Source organism: Schistocerca piceifrons, chromosome 10 (genome assembly GCF_021461385.2).
Source record: "Schistocerca piceifrons isolate TAMUIC-IGC-003096 chromosome 10, iqSchPice1.1, whole genome shotgun sequence".
In the NCBI taxonomy this organism is placed as follows: Eukaryota; Metazoa; Arthropoda; class Insecta; order Orthoptera; family Acrididae; genus Schistocerca; species Schistocerca piceifrons.
Window position 1 is genome coordinate 131688914 of NC_060147.1, and position 21008 is coordinate 131709921.

Below are 21008 nucleotides of genomic sequence, written 5' to 3' on the forward strand. Positions count from 1 at the left end.
CCACACGTCTGTAACGAGAAGTGGGAGAAGGTACTACTCATACACGACTAAATTGTGCATGTATAAGAGCCCACCCGCAACTGCTGAAACAAATCTATTTAAACAGTTGTCACGCCACACTCATTGGAGGCAATTTGTTGTTACAAAGCATTGCATAGTCTTCCTAAAGCCTTTGACACACTTTGCTGTTGGCAGACACTTGTATGAGCACTGTTTTGTTGTTGTATATGGCGCATTTCGTTTGAAACTTGGGTTTTATTTTCTTTCCTTTTTTTTCTCCTGTTCATGTTTTGTTGCTGCAGTATTATTCTGCAGTAGTGGGATACAGTAATATCCTTTGTTAGAGTATTGGTTCTTACCAGTCGAAATCACAAAAATTTAACTGAAAACTAAAATAATGAAAAATTCCCGGGTTTTTCCCGGATCTCCCGGTTGTCCCGGGTCGTATACACCCTGTGTAAGAGTAATGTTGAAATAATTCCCTTAAATATCAGTGTGGCAGCTCTTTGTTGGTATACAGTACAGAAACATGCAGCAGCGGCCACATTCCATGTGCCCCTGTCTCCTCTGCTGCAGAGGTCCCCCGGGCTGCTGGTGCCGTGGTTGGTGCTGAATGGGCTGTCGATGCCACTGGTGGTGCTGGCGGCGGTGCTGTTCGCCGTATTGGCTGGCCTCGGTGAGGCCTTCCTGCTGATGACAGCCATTCTCCTCGTCGGCATTTGTGTCTCCTGTGAGTAAGTCTAATAGAGCGCACAATTTCAAAATGGTTTCACAACGACGCTGCAGTGGACATCAGATGTTAAGTCCCATAGTGCTTAGAGCCATTTGCAGTGAACGGGACTCTGACGCAGTACCACAGGTACACTTATTATCTGAAAGTACAATCAAACATAGTATTTAGCTGTGTGTTATATCGAATGGAGAATCGTCGATAAATGTAGAATAACTTCAGGTGTGCAACAGGGGAAGTGTGTTAGGGCACTTCCTGTTCACATTGTATATTAATGACTTTGCAGACAATATTAACAGTAACCTCAGACATTCTACAGCTGATGCAGTTACCTATAATGAAGTAATGTCTGAAAATGGCTGCAAAAATGTTCAGCGAGATCTTGATATGATTTCAAAGTGATGTTATAAGGCTGGCAACTTGTGAGTCACAGTTTGAAATACAAATAGCAGGGTTTAACAGTTGGTACTGATATGAAACAGAATGACCACACAGACTCAGTCACAGGTAAAGCAGATAGCAGACTTCTGTTCCTTGGTAGAATACTACAAAAATGCAATCAGTCTCTAAAGGAAACTGCTTACAAAACACTCATGAAACTGATCCCAAAATATTCCTGATGTGTGTGGGACCTATTTCAAACACTCACTAACAGGGGATATTGAACATATGCAAACAAAGGGGAACATGAATGGTCACAGGTCCAGCTTTGTTAAGAGCCTATGGGAGAGCATCATGAAGGGAGGGAGAAAAAAAGAGAATAGAAGAGAGAGGGGGGAGAGAGTGAGAGGAAGATGGAAGGGGAGGGGGGGTGGGACACAGAAAGAGAGAGAGAGAGAGAGAGAGAGAGAGAGAGAGAGAGATGCTTGAAGCTATATGCAAATGAGGACAAACTTTTAAGTTACTAAGTTATGAATCTAGGTACATACTACAAACCCCTATGTAACACAACCATGTAGATAGCAGGATACCAAAGAAAACAGTGCACACAGAGGTGTCTAACAATAATCCCTCCCGTGCCCCATACATGAATGACACTGGAATAAGAATTGATAACTACCAGCCATTTCACAGATTTTTGTAGAGTATAGATAGAAACATAGATGGCATGTGAATTTTACAATTGTTGTGTAGACTGGTTTGCTGCACCTCTCCATGCTGCTCTATCCTGTGCAAGCCTCTATACACACACACACACACACACACACACACACACACACACACATTCTCTCCAATGCTAGATCAGTAATCCCCTGATGGATCAGTACTTCATGATCAGTTGCTCAACATACCCACCTAATCTTCATCATTCTTCTGTACCACCAAATTAAAAAAAAAAAAAAACTTTTCTATTTTCTTCTTGTCAGAAATGTGCATCCTCCATATTTGACTCATATACCCAAACAAATACCTTATGGCAAGACTTCCTACCACTTAAATTTATACCCAATGTTAACAAATTTCTCTTCTTCAGAAATACTTTTCTTGCCAGCGACAAAAGAATGGCTCAAATGGCTCAGAGCACTATGGAACTTAACTTCTGAGGTCATCAGTTCACTAGAACTTAGAACTACTTAAACCTAACCAACCTAAGGACATCACACACATCCATGCCCGAGGCAGGATTCGAACCTGCGACCGTAGCGGTCGTGCGATTCCGGACTGTAGCACCTAGAACTGCTCGGCCACTCCGGCCGGCTGCCAGCGACAGCCTACATTTTATATCTTCTCTACTGATGTCATTTTGTTGCTCAATAGCTAACTCATCTGTTATTTTTAATGTCTCATTTCCTAATCTAATCCCCTCGTCTTACAATATGTTTTCAAATCACCATCGTTTCTGATCAACTGGTCTTCCAAGTCCCTTGCCACCTCTAATGGAATTGCAATGCCATCACCAAGATTTTTATGTCTTCTCTCTGAACTTTAATTCATTTTCCTGATTTATGATTGATTTCATTTACTGCTTGTGCACTATACACATTGAATAACATGGGAGATATGCTACAACCCAGCCTTACTCCTTCCTCTTCATATCCTTCGATTGCTTTAACTGTGGTCTAGTTTCTGTACATGTTGCAGACAACCTTCTGCTCCCTGTATTTTAACACTGTTGCCACAAAAATTTCAACCAGTGTATTCCAGTCAACACTGTTAAAAGCTTTCTCTAAATCTACAAACATTGTAAATGAAGTTTGCCTTTCTTCAATCCATCTATTAAGCTAAGTCTCTGGAATCCAAGCTGATATTTTCCCATGTCAGCTTCTACCAATTTTTCCATTCTTCTGTAAATAATTTGTGCACATATTTTGCAACCATGACACCTTAAACTGATGGTTAAATAGTATTCGTACCAGTCAGAATCAGCCCTCTTTGGGGTTGGAGTCATTACATTCTTCTTGAAGCCTAAGGTTGTTTTGCTTGTCTTGTATATCTTACACAAAAGGTGGAATAATTTTCTCATTGCTGCATCTTTCAAAGATCTCAGCAAGTCTGATGGTATGTCATCTACTCAAGGAATCATGTCTTTCAGTGCTCTGCCAGATTCATCTCACAGTGTCATATCTCCAACTGTAAGACATGTGATCAATATAGTCCAAACCAGCAATGGGGAACAATCGAGTGATGATAAAAATTGGTTATAAATGGAAAAACTACAATGTTATAGTAAAAGGCACACTTTTCACTTAATTGTCATATTAAGTGTTTATATGTTGTAAAAAGCTGCCACTAGGGGCTTACATTTAGCGATGAAATGCCAAACTACAGACAAGTCAGAGCACACTCTTATCTGTGGAATAAAGCCAGCATAATGCAATATGAGAATAACCACCCTTTTCTTTATGTCATTTGCTACCTGCTTCCCTGGAAGCAAAATAACACATGACAAAGTAAGGATGACATAAAAAGCAGGCTAGCACAGACAAAGACAGCATTGCTGGCTAAAAGAAGTCAACTAGTATCAGCTTTAATTTGAGGACAAAAAATTCTGAGTATGTATATCTGGAACACAGCATTTAATAAGAGTGAACCACGAACTGGGGTTAAACCACAAAAGGAGAGAATCAAAGCATCTGAAAAGTGGTGGAGCAGAAGTACGTTGAAATTTACATAACATAAGAAATATAGAGGTTTCCCGCAGGCTCAGTGATGAGACGAATACGTGGAAACCGACGAAAAGAAGGATGATGATGATAATGATTGGTTTTTGGGGCGCTCAACTGTGCAGTCAGCAGCACCTATACAAAGTCCCAATGTTTAAACATTCCATTTTCTTTTCACAATCCAATCTAGTCAACTCTCACAAATGATGATGATGATGCAATGATGAGGACAACACAAACACCCAGTCCCCAGGCAGATGAAAATGAGGAGGGACACAACAATGGGATGTGCTTTATGAGATCAATGAATGACTCATGTAGTACTAGAGTGAGCTGTAGAGGGTAAGAACTGTAGTGGACAGCAGAAACTGGAACATATCCAAAAAATAATTCCAAGTGCTGTTCTGGGATGAAGAAGCTGGCACAAGAGAGGAATTTGTGGCAGACCACATCAAAACAGTGAGAAGACTGATTGAAGAGGGTGGGGGAAAACTCTCCAGGAGGGGGAAATTTATTACTAAGTGGACAAGTATGCAAATATTACACTCTGTCATTGGGAAGCTGAGCACTCCCAATGACCTCTCGTACTGCTGGACAGCACGTGTAATATGTCACACAGCTGTTGCAGTGGAGTTGGTATGAGATAAGATGGCCCTTCCCCTGACAGGGATTATGTACCCATACCAACATAGGAATTTAGGTGAGTAAAATTACGGTTTAACATCCTGACAACAATGGGATAGAACACAAGCTCACATGTGATAAGAAACCATCTCATAATTCAAATTAAATGATTAATGGAAAAATTCAGAAAGAGTGGTCAGACAGGGGTTTCAAAGCCACTCTCCCTCCCCTGCGCCACCTCATTGTGACCATGACCACTACAGCAGCTCTCGGTTACAGCACTGGAGCAGCACGTGCCATTTGAATTTGTGGGCCAGGCCTCGCAGTAAATACTGTCGGAAGGAGGAGTCACGTGAGGATGCTTAAGGTTTTTGGGAGGAATATTGTTAATTTTGAGGCAATCACAAGTTAGTTGAAACTTTGACTCAGGGTGCAGTTTAGCTTCTGTGTCAGATAATGAGGTGGCAGAGGATACCTCTTTGTAGTTGGTTAGAGAGAACAGTCAGAGTGCAAGTAAAAAAGAAGGAACAATGAGTAAAGTTTAACTTCCCATCAATGTCATTGGAGCAAAACATCAAATAAGGCAGGAACATGGAAGGAAGTTAGCCATATCCCTTTAGAAAGAACTTCTCCAGCATTTGCCTCAAGAGATTCAGGGGGAACAGTGGGAAACTTAAATCTGGACATGCGTACAGGGTGTCAGTGCACTGGGTGTGTGGAATACAGCTGCTTTATAGAGGGTCACTCAGGGCTTTGATTACCTATCATTGTGCCTCAAAATGAGGGACATCCTACTCAAGATGCTTCCCACCCCTCCAAAAGTGGTATTCTGTTGTCCACTCAACCTCAACAACATCCTAGTCCATCTCTACCCACTCCCAATACCAACCCCTTGCCACAAGGGTCATACCCCTGTGGAAGACCCAGATGAAAAACCTTCCCAATCCACCCACCCAGCACTTCCTATTCCAGTCCTGTCACGGGTTTATCCTACCCCAGAGGGGCCAGGCCACCTGTGAAAGCAGCCACGTCTATTACCAGCCCTGCTGCTATCATTTCACAGCTTTTTTTATTGGTATGACTACCAACCAGCTGTCCGTCAGGATGAAAGGTCACTGTCAGACTGTGGCCATGAGCGAAGTAGACCACCTTATGACACAACATTCAGCTGAACATAACACATTTGATTTCAATGGGTGCTTCACTACCAGAGCCATCTGGATCCTTCCCTCCACCACCAGCTCCTCTGAATTGTGCAGATGGGAGCTATTCTTACACCACATTTTCTGCCCTATATTTAACTGGCCTCAACCTAGGTAACATACTGGCCCTATGCCCTCCACCTAACTGTTTCCCATTCTGCTTCTCATTCTCATCTCCCACCCTGTTTATTTGCAGCCCTCTGCGAATACATCTGCATGTCTTTCCTCACTTCTTTCCTTTTTTTCCTTTTCTCCCCACCTCCCTGCCCTACAACCTACTGACACTGTGCCTGTTGGGAGGCTAGTCCCTTCACACTTAAACAGACAGTGTTCGTCTCTTTCCCCATCCGTACATTGTTGATATTCCTACCTGGAGTTTCTGTTTGATTTGTCTTCACATATGTTTATATTCTTCATTTGTGTGGCCATAGTGTCCATAATTGCTTTATAATTCTAGAGGGTATTTTTGGTCTGTTGTTGCAACTACAAAAATGCGTGATTTTTTCACGACGCATTTTGCTTTATTGTGGTAAAGCATCATCAGTGGTCTGTAATTAAGTTATTTACATTTTGATTTGCTTTTAAGATCGAAAAACAATTAGTTAAGAATAGGTTGAGACACGGATTTTTGTAGTTGCAATGACAGACCAAAAATACCCTCAAGACGTATGTTTATAATATGTATTTTATGTTCTAGGCACATACACACCATGTATAACACACATTCAGAATTGTTGCCTTGTCCGAACTGGGTTCAACGTGTCTGAGACCACTTTTCAGAGCAAGCTGACGCTGATGATGATAATCTCCTCCTGTGTACGTCAGGCCAGTTTTTATAGAGCCATCCATTAAGGTAGCCCAATAGGGAAAAGTTTGAGGACATTAAATCATCTCCTCTTTTCCCTTTTCTTTGTCCATTTCCTCCGGCCTCCTCTCTCTCTCCATCTCCTTCGCCTCCCCTCTCTCTGTCCACTTCCTCCACCCCTCCTTTCTATCTCCTCCTGTCTCTCTCCCTGTCCACCTACTACTGCCCAACTCTCTCTGTACATCTGCTCCTCCTGAATCTCTCTCTATCTATCTGTTCCTGCCCTGAGGTCCATGCCCTCCTCCCCCCTCTGACTCCATCTCCTCCTGCCTTCTATTTCCTCTCACTCCCTTATATCTCCTCCTTCCCATCCCCCACTCTCTCTCTCTCTCTCTCTCTCTCTCTCTCTCTCTCTCTCTCTCTCTCTCATTCTCTCCATCCTCGATCAGACCATCTCCCTCCCCACCCCCCCTTTCTCTGTCTATTTCCTCCTCTCCCCTATTTCCTTCTCCCTCTCTCTTTGTCTGTCCCCTTCTCCTTTTCTCCTTCATACCCATGTCCCTGTCCTCCTTCCCCCTCTCTGTCTGTCCATTTCTTCCTACCCCCTTCTGTTTCCAAGTTTCACTCCCACTAAAACTGGAGGTTGCTTCTTCTTACGCCCCCAGTATTTCATTCCATGACCAAGTTTGGTCGAAACTGATCCAGGTGTTTAGGAGGAGCTTTTCACGTGCTACACTACTTTTTCACCCCCCCCCCCCCCCCCCCCATCCCTTTGATATGTAGGTGGTTCTTACCCCCACAGCGATTCTAGTTTAGGCAGAGTTGTGGAATATATATAGATTTGATCACCAAAAAACTCGCTCAAGAGATGAATTGTCTCATTAGATATATGACAAGTGGTGTCATCCTGCTGGAGCTGACAACATTAATTTGCCTCAAGATGCAATATACATTATGTTAACAATGTCCTGATAAACAACTCTTATAACCACGTTTTCAAAGAAAATAGGGTTCACTGAATGAAATTTTCACTATGCAGTGGAGTGTGCACTGATATGAAACTTCCTGGCAGAATAAAACTGTGTGCAGGATCGAGACTCAAACTCGGGAAGAGTGGCTTTAAACTGCCAAAAACTTCCATAGGGTTCACTATTTGACAATGCAATGTGGCACACTACACTCCAATTTTATGACAGTGCAATCTGCTTTCATGCAAGACATGGATCTTCAGTTAACTAAGTTCTTATAATTTGACTAGCCACACATCCCCTAAAGTGAAACAACCACACATCAATGAAGAAAGCACAATCCCCACCTCAGCCAGTTTAATGTCCATCAAATTGGTTGATTTCCCAGTTCTCTAAGTTCTCTACTTACCAACTAATCTGCATTCTCGAAAAAGAGCAATTAATCTCGTTACTGACACATTGTTCAGCTGTTGCATTTGTATATTTCTCACAAAATGCTTCTAGTACATGTGCATATGAACAACTAGAAAAACATTGTTCAACAGTGAAAATTTGCTGCTCTTGGCAAAAGGACATGTTTACCAAGGAATGAATTGTGCAGTATGGCAGATGTCACCGTCTGTTATTGTTACCGATACGTATGGTGGTAGCTTGTGAACAGACTCTTTATTTTCACGTGAAGGATGTTTTAATTGCAATGCAGTTCAACTGATGAAGACAACAGGTTTTTATCGAACAGCATCCACGCATAAGCAGTTTCTCAAAATCGAAGTACTGACTGTCTACATGTGACATTCTCTCCTCTTATTTCAGTCCTGCCAGCCTTCCTGGTCTACATCGTGATGAGCACTCGCTACGAGTTCCAGACCGTGCGGCTGATACGCTAACCTATCAGCCTCCAGCACTCACTTCTGTGTTCGCGACTCACCTGCTGGCTCAAATAACCTACAGAAATGCACTGCGGCAGATTTCAGCAAGACAGCCTTTTGTGTAAAATTAACACAACTGAAACTGATGGTCTCGTCAAGCCAAAGGATACAAATGGTATCTGGCATCAGAAATATGGCCAAATCTGTAAAACTGACTTACTTTTGTGCTTTTAAATTTTTTTTTCTTTTCTTTTCTTTCTTTTTTTCTTTTTTTTTCAATTGTGCAACAATTTTATATTAATGACTACTTCTGTCGATTCCAAATCTCTTCCATTTCTATACAATAGTGCCATAATTTTTATGCGACAGTTTCTTAGTGACGTATCTGGTTGCTTACCTCAGATATCAGCAGACATATTGTAGCTGACGAGCTGATTACTCGTGATATATATTTATGTCTCCTAGGAAGATGGAGATTCCCAAACAGTGCATCAATAAAAATAAATATACTTTAAAAACACCAATTTAATTAAAAATTTAATTGCATTTTGCTAGAAAGCTATGTTACTATAAATGTATGACAGGTAAATTCTAATTAAAGGATTGAACTTACATTATGTTACACAAGTTGCCTTATGCTTAGCAAATGTGATTTGCGGAAAAATCCTTATTCTGCTTTCAGCAGACATACTGAATATAATTACTGCATATTTGCTACTTTAAGTTTTGAAACTAAATAATTTTAACATTTTAATATAGAAATATATTTTTCTAACAAGACAAAATGTTTCAGTTTTTATTGATTTTTCTATTTCACTATGACCTCAGAGTTGATTGTCGGTTAAGCAACAGCATTCATCTCAAAACTGAAAATGAATTAATGGTAGCTACAGAATGCTGTACATAACTGATTTCTTTAATTAAAATGCCTATATTCTTTTCCAAAAACTGGATCAGTCACCATACACACACAAATTCTCTTACAGTAAAAGATAATGAACTGCAACGATTCTGCTTTTTCTTGATTTGTTATGACTGTTGGAGGAATCTATGAGAGATGAACTGTTTCTATACTGACATCGCATTTATTTTTAGGTCGGACAGCCATGACTGATCCTTTACATACACATGCACTGCAACTTTCACCACACTTAGTATTTCCTCCTCTTGAGTATTTCTGGTCGCCAGTGGATCGGGTGTGTTTCTTCGGTCTGCAGACACAAAAAGAGTTATGTTAGTATTGTATACCAAACAATTCACTCAGCAGTACGTACGACACAGTCAGTACTTACAGCCGTGTCGTCCTCCTTGTAAATCTTTATCGTCTTGTCTGCCTCAGTAGTAATGAGTCGGCTACCGCTCATGTCGAAAGTCATGGAGAAAATGCCGGACTCGCTGTCCATAGAACCTGGCTGCACGGGAGCCTGGAAAATGACATTGAGGCAGTGATAAATGTTCTAAATCCAAATGCTGGAGCAGAAGGACCAAAGATCACTTACAATAAGGCACAGACAGTGAACACTATCGTCACTGTGTGAGGTAGGAAAAAAAGTAGTTAATTTTGATTTTTGGGATGACATATAACCAGAAGAAAACTGAGGCAATGGTGAAGAACATAGTGACCAGCTCTGTCGTACTTCTGCTCTCAAACTACTTCCATAAGCTGCCATTTGAAGGCACTAATAAAACAAATGGAAATTCAAGGACAGAAAGCCTTCTGTTTCTTCATCAGTATCTTTGACATTGAATAGTGATACCCTACGTGTATATATTGTCAGCAGTTTAAAATTAGTAATCCAGCAAAATTTTTGTGGACTGTTTAAAGGAAATGTTTGCAGTTTGATCCACGTCATTTACAGATTTAAAAAGGCTCTGAAGAGTGCAGAGAATTCACAAATAAAATGTCAGTGCACTCGAGAAGACATTCACCAGAAACTGACATTTCTTCTAAATCTGAGGGCCAACATCTGTGATATGTGTATTTTGGGTCCGAGGAATACTGTGAAGTTTTTGCAGTGTACAAGAGTATCTTCAAAATTAAAGACACAGCCTAAGAGAAAGTTTGTGAGCTGCTCTTTTATGCTGAAGGGAGTGTGAAACCAGTCACTTACCTCAATATTCTACAACCACATCCCCTCCCACAATTGCAAGACAACCTGATATCTCTATTCTGCACCTCCTCACTAACTTAGCTAATGCTGCCCCCAGCTGACCTCAAGTGGTACCACTGGACCCTAGTATTGCTCCTCCATTGTTTACAGAGGTCCAAACGAATGAGCCTACATCTCAAGCAATGGGATCAAACTCGCCAGTTGACTGGAAAGGGGCAATGTGACAAAGAGTTGGCGGTCATATTGATCACTTTTTGGACAAACTGTTATAAAAAGATACTAACCATTTTGTCTGCTGACTATCCATAGTTCGTGTTCCCTTTGCACCCAGTACCCTGCTCATCACTGTCAATGACACTTCCCTCAACTCTAAAATCCCCAGAGCCCATGGCCTTGCCAGTACTGAACACTACCTCCCCCCCCCCCTCCCCCACCGACTGATTACAAGCCCAAAAGCTCCTTGCTGGTCACCATGACCAATTATATCCTCACCCCACAATTACTTCTCCTTTGAAAGCATCATCCACAAACAAATCTGCAGTACAACAATGGGCACCTGCATGGCACCATCCAATGCCAACTTATACAAGGGCTATCTAACCATCCAGAGTCCTAAACTCCTCACCTGGTTCAGATTCACTGATGAAGTCTTCATGATTTGGATCACTCTATCCCCATTCCTACAGAACCTCAACACCCTCTCCCTCATTTCACTTTGAACGGTCCTCCACAGCCCAACAAGCGTCTATCCTCAATTTCAAACTCCATTTCAAAGATGGCTATATCTTTACCTCTGTCCACATCAAGTGTACTGTACACCAACAATACGTACAGTTCAATAGCTGCCACTTACTCCATAACAAGAAGTGTCTTTCATACACCCTAGCCACTTGCAACTGTCACATCTGTACTAATGAGCTGTGGCCCTCCAAATATGTCAAGCATCTCACTGGGACCTTCACAGACCAAAATTGCCCTCCCCACCCATGGCTTATATATGAGCTGTCATACATCCTTGCACTACAGCCTACTCCAGTCTTGTAAAAGCTGTGAAAGTGACCATACAGTGCAACAGCTTCACTGAAACCACAGCACCACATTCTACTTCAGGGTAGCCACTAATGAGCTGTCTGTCTGAATGAACAGCCTCCTTCTTTTTCTTTGTCTGATGAAGGGCTTTGTCTGGTAGCTAAGAAACATCCAACAGTCTATCTTACAGTCTATCTTAACCCTAACAATACCAACAGGGTGATGGTACTTTCTTCCCACCTTTTGTAAATATTGTTATCTGGTCATGTACTTACAAGGGAACGGTCAGACTTGTCGTGTCGAAACCTGTGTTGCTTTTTTTACCACTGTGAGTTAACATTGCAAGAAGTCTGTATGCAGAATTTTAGCTGCTGACACGACCTGGAAGTCTGTAAACAATTTTATGAAGTAAGACATTATTGTCACATGGTTTCTGCATTTATAACTGCCTCTTGTACAACCCTGACCTCTCTCGCTACGTTACACCAATGCCATCTAGGGACAAGGTGGCGTTAGCTACACGCCGCTCTCTTGCCACAGCAGTGAGAGAGGTGATTCCCCCAGTGAAAGCGATCGTATGATAATTAAACATTCGTTGACAAATATGGCTGATATGTTATCTACAACATTCTTTCCAAATAGCTATGAAATAGACACAAATAAATATACGATTTAGAAAACGTCCAAATTTTATTTCTTGTAATTACCGCAAAAATGCGAAATAGTAATACAATGTTCAAAACATAGGTTTCTTGTGCACCAAGAACATACACGCAAAGACGACATTTGACAGCCCTGCAAATCACAGACGTTGTTAGATGTCCGTAGACAAAACTGGGCTGGTGTTAGGAATGAATCAGGCCTAGTATCAGTATATTTCGAGGAGTTTCATGCATATTTAATCAAATTCTGAAACCGTTGGGAGGAAAATTGATAATGTAATACTGATTGCAGCTTGAGAATATTGTCACGGTGATAGACAGGAAATTGCAGTGATCTGCACACAATAAGTTTCTCTGTAAGTTTTCTGTAAAATGCCTTCCACTGATGCAAAAATTCTCTGTCTAAAGGTTGAATTACGTTCGTCGTGCCAGGTGGAATCTGAAGTATCTCTATTTCTTTGTCAGGGTGGGCTTGAAATACAGCTTTTAATGAATCAGACCTTTTATGACCTGACCACGAATCTAGAAGGAGAAGAGATTTGTTCCCGCAGAACGGAAGAAAAGCATGATGCATGAAAAGGATAACGTTTTCATTTCCCATTTTTTCAGACTTCGATGCGTCTACCACAAGATTGTTTGTGTAGAACATTGTCCTTTTGACACGTAGTCCAAAATGTCCAGTTGGTTCTTGAAAACACACACATAGTTTAGGCAGCAATGAAGCATCCAGACTAATTATGGGCATTATAGTGTATGAATGGGTGAGTGCAGCCGTGGACTGCACAATCGCCTCAATATGTTTTTCCCCTTTGAATGACAGTGTTCTTTTCGCACTCATTTCTTTTTGAAAACCTGACTGATCTGCATTGTACACGTACGATTCACTAAAACTAGCGATCTTATTTTTTTCATTCGTAAAAAAAGCTTCTATCATTTCAATACAAATTTTGTTATCTTTCTTGCCACAATTTTATGTGATCTTTTGAAGCGACTAATCCAACTTTGAGAAGCTGTAAATTCTTTAGCGCCTATAGCATTGGCAATCTCTAACGCCCAATCATGCAAAATTGTATTGCTGACACTAAATGACTGTTGTCTGGCATTGGTAAATAGCTCAGAAAGTCGCGCATTTATCTCCGTCGCAATTTCCAGTCAACTCTTACGTCGTCCAGTGACTTCCTTTTTCCATCTATACAATTCACGTTCGGAACGGACAAAGTGATACTTATTTTGAACAGTACTGACATGTAGGCGTTTCTTACCACTTTCGTTCAACCAATATGTCACCACTTTTTCTTTGTCTGATAAGGTAATTGTAGTTGCTGGTGTTACTTTCGGAGATAATTGATGATGGTACGTGGCACTATCACTCGAAGAGTCTTCATGAGTGCAACTTTCGTTGGTGGCTTTGCCATCTGTAGATTCACAGTCTACAATATTGAGTGTTTCAGTTGTTTCAAGCTACATGTCTGCGCCATTTACATGCTCGTCTAGAAGTTTAACAACCACATCGCACAACACATAGTCTTCATGCGTGTTTTCTGTTGATTGCTTCATTTGGCGTCTGTGGTACATCTCCATGGCAAGCAGCAAAACATTTACAGGGTTCGCCATCACCTGTGAGGGGAGATTGAACGTTCACCGTAAAGTGGCTTGCGGAGTATAAATGAACATGTACAGAACATCTTTCACCTCTCTAACCAGTTCAGAACGGTATGTTTCGAAATACGTACCACAAATTAAAAGGATGTGCATGCCACAGAAACGAATATTCGTTTCCCCTTTCCACCAAAACCGTGCAGCGATATTCCTCTTTAGTGAACTCCGTGATAAGACGGCCGCACTTCCCGACCATGCGCACAACACTCACGACTCGCCATTTCCAGGGGTGGCCAGCCGTCACTGCAAGCGCCAAGCAGGAAACACAGCCATGTTCGTGATTTTTTTTAGGTGACTTCCAGTTCATGTCAGCAGCTACAATTTTGCATATGGACCTTTTGCACAGTTAAATAACAGTGCTAAAAAAAGCAATACATGTTTCGGCATTACAAGTCTGACCATTCCCTTGTTAGTATGGTAAAATTCTGAAAAATATATTTATTTCATGTTCCAGACATCTTGATCCCAGCTCCCCCAAGTTTGCTCAAACTTTCTTCTTTCCACTGGGGCCACTCCCACACTTTCTTTGGCCATCAACTATCACCCATCCCTTCTAGATGTCGGCAATATTTTAGAAATTTTGTCTCTGCAGTGTCTATTACTGACACCCATACTTTCTCTTAATTTGGTATTTAGTAAACAGTCCACCTTGGAGAGGCCACAACTTCATCTCCAAAAGTCCCAGTCCAAGCAACTCATTTCTGTTTAGTACCCACATTTTTGTTCTGTACATAAAGATGTTTTCAACAACTGAAAGATACATCACATGTTTGAGCCTTTTTGTTATTGAAAAGAACTGAGTTCAGTTGCCATACAGTCCCCTGCCCTGCCCTATTTTATTATTTGTGTCATCTTCACTCCTTCCATCTGATGACATCGTAACTACCAGATACTTAGAAGACTTGCATCCCCTGATCTTACTGGCTGCAAACTCCAGATCCTCTGTCGTATTGTTGCAAATGTTCAGATATTTGGTTTTTGTCATGCTTATTGTGAGGAACTATCTTCCATACTCCTCTTTTAACTTCCAAAGCATGTACTCAGCATCATCCATGTCTCCTGCTACAATGACTTGATCATCAGCAAAGAAAAGTGCATACGAGATTTTGTCCCCTACAAGGGCTCTCATGCCTTCACATTTGCTTCTCCAGGCTGTAAGTGCATCCTCCACATTGATTTTAAATAGTGTCAGCACTAATGCACATACCTGATGTTACACTTTTGTAACGGGAAACTCCAGTGACAGTGACTTTGCCACTTTGACAGTACTCAGACGTCTTTATTTTTATTTTATTATTTTTTTCAATTAAATTTAATTCGAAAATTTATTTTTAACTGAGGTGGTCAGAAAGTCTCCTCACCCCTTTCCCTTAGTACTCGATTCAAAATTCCACAATAAATATCATATTCAGTATTTTCATGTTCAAATGATGTCGTTAATAAAAGTCAACAAAACAAGATTTGTATTTTATTCTTATTGTGTTGGTCTTAAAGTGTGCACCCCGCCCCCCCCCCTCCGGGTTGGTAGTATGTTATTCAAAATGGGTTGCTACTGGTAAGAGAATGCTAAAACATATTATCATGTTGTGGACCATACTTCAACACCAGTCTCTATTTAAAATGCATATCGTTAATAAAAGTCAATGAGAATTAACAATATTTGTTTATTTTTTATTTTTTGCAGTGGCCACAAAATACTCCCTCACTGGTAGTATGTCACTGAAAATGCACTGGTATTGCTCAGGTTAAATGTGCTTGTTCCCAATCAACACCTTGCTGTATGTGGCAAGCAGCAAAGTTTCCATACACCTGGAGACTGCACAAAATAAATTACGCTTCAAAAAATTAAAAGAATAACAAGCAACACCAACTAAATTGGGCACAGGGAAATGAAATTCACAATTAAACTGCACAGCACAGACAGCCAGCAGCGCCTCACCTGCAGGCGTTGGAAGTTGTAGCCGGTGCGCCAGTCCCAGCAGTGCAGCGTGCCATTGTCCGCACCCGACACCAGCACCCCCTCTGGATTCACCGCCAGGCAGTTGATAATTGCGTTGTGGCCCGGCAGGTTCTGCACGAACTTGCCGTCTGGGCACTTCCACTGCTTGATGTTGTCAGGTGAGGCGGACGCAAACATATACCTGACGACACAGTACGGAAAGTTACATCTTCTACTGACTGCAGTCAGCGAGGAGCAGTGCGAGGTGTGAGCTGCAGTTAAGGGGGACAAAGAGGCCTCAGGTAGTAGAGGGAGAGCGCCTGTCTAGCTACGATCGACCTCATAAATATCGGGCCATCAATCGGCACATCCGTAAGGCCAAATGGAGGCCACTCGAGTAAGTGTCACTACTGTCAAATGCTGTCGCCAGTGTCCTATAGATGTTACTGTTATTCACATTATTACGCTGTTTGCCTGTATGCTGACAATGTATTGTGCAGGCATTGTGTCAATAGTCATTCCTCTTCCAATTTTCAAACATGACTAAAGAGAAGTGTACTCAACATTATAACACAAAACCGTTGCTCTACATTTGAAGTGCACAGTCCAATGTGAATGTAAAATTCTTCTTTAACAAATATAGTATCAGTGTAACACAAATGAGATAGATTGCAAGTGAGTAAGATTTACGTACAGTGGTAATCTAAGAACTGACTTCTCATAAGCAGCGAGGATAGCACCAAATTTTAAACATTTCATCATTCATAAGAGATCGCAGTTCTGCTTTTACATAGCTTCATGAAACAAAAAAGCTTTCTGTGAGAGCCAGCTGTGTATTTCAAGATTCCAGAAATGAAAGGCAGATGCATTTGACTTCAGTGTTACAATAAGCACAACCAAATTTTATCCCAGAATTAAATGTTAATAATACATTTGCTACAAATCCATTTTCACCACTAGTATTCGCAACGATATCTCACTTTACCTTAGAAACTGATACGACACACCTTTGGTCTTACCACCACTCCAAAAACTGACAAGTAGGACGTAAGAAATGCACATAAATCTCACTAATATATAAAATACAGTACCCACTATTACCGTACTTCCCTACAGCTCAGAAATACTGCAGATAGTGTTCCTTTCCCCCGTCCTCACACTGTGCTTCGAGGTACGCACATATATACCCACGGACACAATTCACTTGACATTTCCCAAACGGACTTGGGCGAGCAATCTGAAAGCAGAAGTAGTCACTGCAGGTCCGGGGTGGCTTTCTCCTAAACCCCCCCCCCCCCCCCCCCTCACACACACACCACACGTCTCTCCCCCAACATCTGCCAGCACATGCTGACCACTACAATGGTATCTCCAATTTTACTGAGGATAAAGAAAGACCAGTTGACAAACAGAGGAAGTAAAGTCTCTCACAGGGAGTACTGCAGATAGAGATAAATTTGCAGGGAGCTTGAGGACAAAGTACACTACAAAGCTTTGAGGGTGACTAGGTGGGCAATCCGCAAGTCTGGGATCAGATTCCCGGGCAGCACAAGCAACTCAGGAAATGACTCGACAACTTGAAAAATGCTGAGCTGTGATGTGGTTCTAAGTGCAAATTAAACTGAATGTCACAGTGAGCCAGTCTGGAGCTCAGAGGAAGGCGAGGGCATACCACCTGTGATGTGACTGAGCCCAGTGTGGCACTGTGCCGTTCCAACTGCCTGTCAGGCCACTGACAGCATTATCTTTTACCTTACATGGACTCTTTTGTCGATTTAATCACTGTTGCACTGTGTTACGACATAATTACTCAGGCATGTGTAACTTTTTATTTTCATTTTCCATCTGTATTATTATTCTTGCTCAGTAGTGTATCATACCACAAATAAAGTAATATACACTACTGGCCATTAAAATTGCTACACCACGAAGATGACGTGCTACAGACGCGAAATTTAACCGACGTGATATGCAAATGATTAGCTTTTCAGAGCATTCAAACAAGGTTGGCGCCGGTAGTGACACCTACAACGTGCTGACGTGAGGAAAGTTTCCAATCAATTTCTCATACACAAGCAGTAGTTGACCGGCGTTGCCTGGTGAAACGTTGTGTGATGCCTCGTGTAAGGAGGAGAAATGGGTACCATCATGTTTTTGATAAAGGTCGGATTGTAGCCTATTGCAATTGCGGTTTATCGTATCGCGACATTGTTGCTCGCGTTGGTCGAGATCCAATGACTTAGCAGAACATGGAATCGGTGGGTTCAGGAGGGTAATACGGAACGCTGCGCTGGATCCCAACGGCCTCGTATCACTAGCAGTCGAGATGACAGGCATATTATCCGCATGGCTGTAACAGATCGTGCAGCCACGTCTCGATCCCTGAGTCAACAAATGGGGACGTTTGCAAGACAACAACCATCTGCACGAACAGTTCGACGACGTTTGCAGCAGCATGGATTATCAGCTCGGAGACCATGGCTGTGGTTACACTTGACGCTGCATCACAGACAGGAGCGCGTGCGATGGTGTACTCAACGACAAACCTGGGTGCACGGATGGCAAAATGTCATTTTTTCGGATGAATCCAGGTTCTGTTTACACCATCATGATGGTCGCATCCGTGTTTGGCGACATTGCGGTGAACGCACATTGGAAGCGTGTATTCGTCATCACCATACTGCCGTATCACCCGGCGTGATGGTATGGGGTGCCATTGGTTACACGTCTCGGTCACCTCTTGTTCGCATTGACGGCACTTTGAACAGTGGACGTTACATTTCAGATGTGTTACAACCCGTGGCTCTACCCTTCATTCGATTCCTGTGAAACCCTACGTTTCAGCAGGATAATGCATGACCGCATGTTGAAGGTCCCGTATGGGTATTTCTGGATACAGAAAATGTTCGACTGCTGCCCTGGTCAGCACATTCTCCAGATCTCTCCCCAACTGAAAACATCTGGTCAATGGTGGCCGAGCAACTGGCTCGTCACAATACGCCAGTCACTACTCTTGATGAACTGTGGTATCGTGTTGAAGCTGCATGGGCAGCTGTACCCGTACAAGCCATCCAAGCTCTGTTTGACTCAATGCCCAGACGTATCAAGGCCGTTATTATGGCCAGAGGTGGTTGTTGTGGGTCCTGATTTCTCAGGAACTATGCACCCAAATTGCGTGAAAGTGTAATCACATGTCAGTTCTAGTATAATATATTTGTCCAATGAATACCCGTTTATCATCTGCATTTCTTCTTGGTGTATTTAATGGCCAGTAGTGTACATATATCAATATCAACTATTCAGAGATTTTAGAGTACTCTTGAGAACTGCACAGTTTCCCATGGAACGCCATAATAAAGAACTGTCGTGTGTCTTTGCTGTACATTTAAGTGTGTTGTCAGAAGTAAGAATACACGGTAACTGCTTGGAAACAGTGCTGTGCCGGATATTGAGATGAGAATGTTTAAAGTATACCTGAAGTTACTTAAAACTGAGAAAGCAAAGGGTTCGTTTTCTTATTTATCTTTTGTATCAGTCCTTTCTAAGTGTCACCGACATTAACAGTGATGGTATATTATGTAACTACACAGAAAGTAAATGTTGGCAAAAAGTAACTACACAACTGGAAACAGAGGTATGAAAAACACTGAGTGGAAAATTTTAGACAATCTACCATCACAATCTTTCAAAACTTGTGTTTCAATCTGAGCGTTTCAGAAAAAAAAATTGAAGAAAACCACACGTACTTGTGCCCCCCACCTCCCCACCCCACCCCCCACCCCCTTGCCACGCACACCCACACCAACTAAATAAATTTGATGAGCATAAACATACAAAAGAAGTTGAAATTTGTATGTATTTTTGCCCTACGACAGGAAAGAGTCCAGTTGCAAAAGATTGGCAACCACCAGCTAGCCAATGAGAAGAGGGCAGAACCGAAATACCACGAATCCAGTATACGAGGAAACTGCAAATAAAGTACATGGCACACGCTGCAGTGAGGGCTAAGAGATGGTAGGGTCACAAGACAAAGTAAGCTTTAGACCAATAGTCAGCAGAATGGACATGGACCGACAAACTGTGGAGGTGGTGAGTTCAGTTCGAAAAGGTACATGTTCCAAAGGTAGGGGTTATCTCGTATCAGGAAATGGGCACAAGGAAGATGTTATGGGCAAAGAATGGTCTGAGAGGAGTTAATGCATCTGATCACTGGCACTGCAGCAGGTGTTTGACTGGAAGTCTCTATAGTGTAACGGATTCTCAGGGTGGAAGGATAGCCACGATAAGATTTACTGATCACACTGCTTTCCCCAGTGAAAGGAGGAAAAACTGCACGACCAGTTGAATGGAATCAACATTATGAACAGAGAGTACACCAAAGAATGATCAAAATAATGAGGAGTAGGACAATGAGAATAGCGATAAAATTGACATAACAACTGGGGACAAAGAAGTATATGAGTGAAGGAATTCTGATATCTTGAAAGAAAAATAACACACAATGCACAAAGTGAGGAATACATGAAAAGCAGAGAACACAGGCTAAAAAGATATTTATATTGTTGCCATTTGAGTAAACAACTAGCGAGAAAACTTGAATTTTTATGACTGTCAAAAAAATAAAAAATGTATTATTATATACACGCAACGTCAAACCCCTGAACAAATTTAGAACATTACTGAAATAATATTCCCTCCAACAACTACAGGCAGCAGTAATAATTTATTCAAAGCTGACTTATGTCGATCTACAACAGAGACACGTAGTGATAAAGGCAATACAGCCAACATAAGATTATATACAGAAATAAAATATCAAGCAGCATACTGTATAATAATTCTCTGCATAAACAGAGCTGTGCTGACTTATGCCTCCTGAAAAGCAACAAACTATACTAAATACAACTGGTTTTTGATTATACCAATGTTCATCACCTCCAATTTAACCCAACTGTTAAAACCAATCAAAATAACCTCTTTCTGAAATAACCGCTTTTCTGTTTTTTCTGGCTTTTTCCAGTAATAAATATAGTCATCAAACAAAGATTGAAAAATTCTAAGACTACCCCAGCTTTTGCATTATATGTTTCAAGATTACACACAGAAGAGATCATTAAATAAAATAGCTAAGTAAAACAAAATTTTGTCCACTGCTTTTTTCGAAAAGTAATGAGAGGTCGGATACTTAATTAAAAAAAAAAAAAAAAAAAAAAAAAAAAAAAAAAAAAAAAAAAAAAAAAACGGTATTATGTTATTAATTCCTGTTTTTTGTAACTCTGCTCAAAATCATGTTGTATCCAGGATCA

General features: G+C 41.4%; 2 protein-coding genes across 2 annotated transcripts in view; one reads left to right on the plus strand and one right to left on the minus strand.

Moving 5' to 3' along the window:
* The window catches only part of LOC124718838, a 78884-nt gene extending 69854 nt beyond the window's left edge, over window positions 1–9030 (plus strand). Inside the window, exons 5-6 of the mRNA XM_047244461.1 lie at window positions 577–730; window positions 8247–9030. Coding sequence (XP_047100417.1) covers window positions 577–730; window positions 8247–8320 — 228 coding nt within the window. The 3' untranslated portion in view covers window positions 8321–9030. The remainder of the gene's footprint in view (window positions 1–576; window positions 731–8246) is intronic.
* LOC124718837 (pleiotropic regulator 1) overlaps window positions 8827–21008 on the minus strand; it is a 48015-nt gene continuing 35833 nt past the window's right edge. Inside the window, exons 8-10 of the mRNA XM_047244460.1 lie at window positions 15703–15904; window positions 9595–9726; window positions 8827–9513 (exon numbers count right to left, since the gene is read on the minus strand). Of these exons, the coding sequence (XP_047100416.1) occupies window positions 9454–9513; window positions 9595–9726; window positions 15703–15904 (394 nt within the window). The 3' untranslated portion in view covers window positions 8827–9453. The remainder of the gene's footprint in view (window positions 9514–9594; window positions 9727–15702; window positions 15905–21008) is intronic.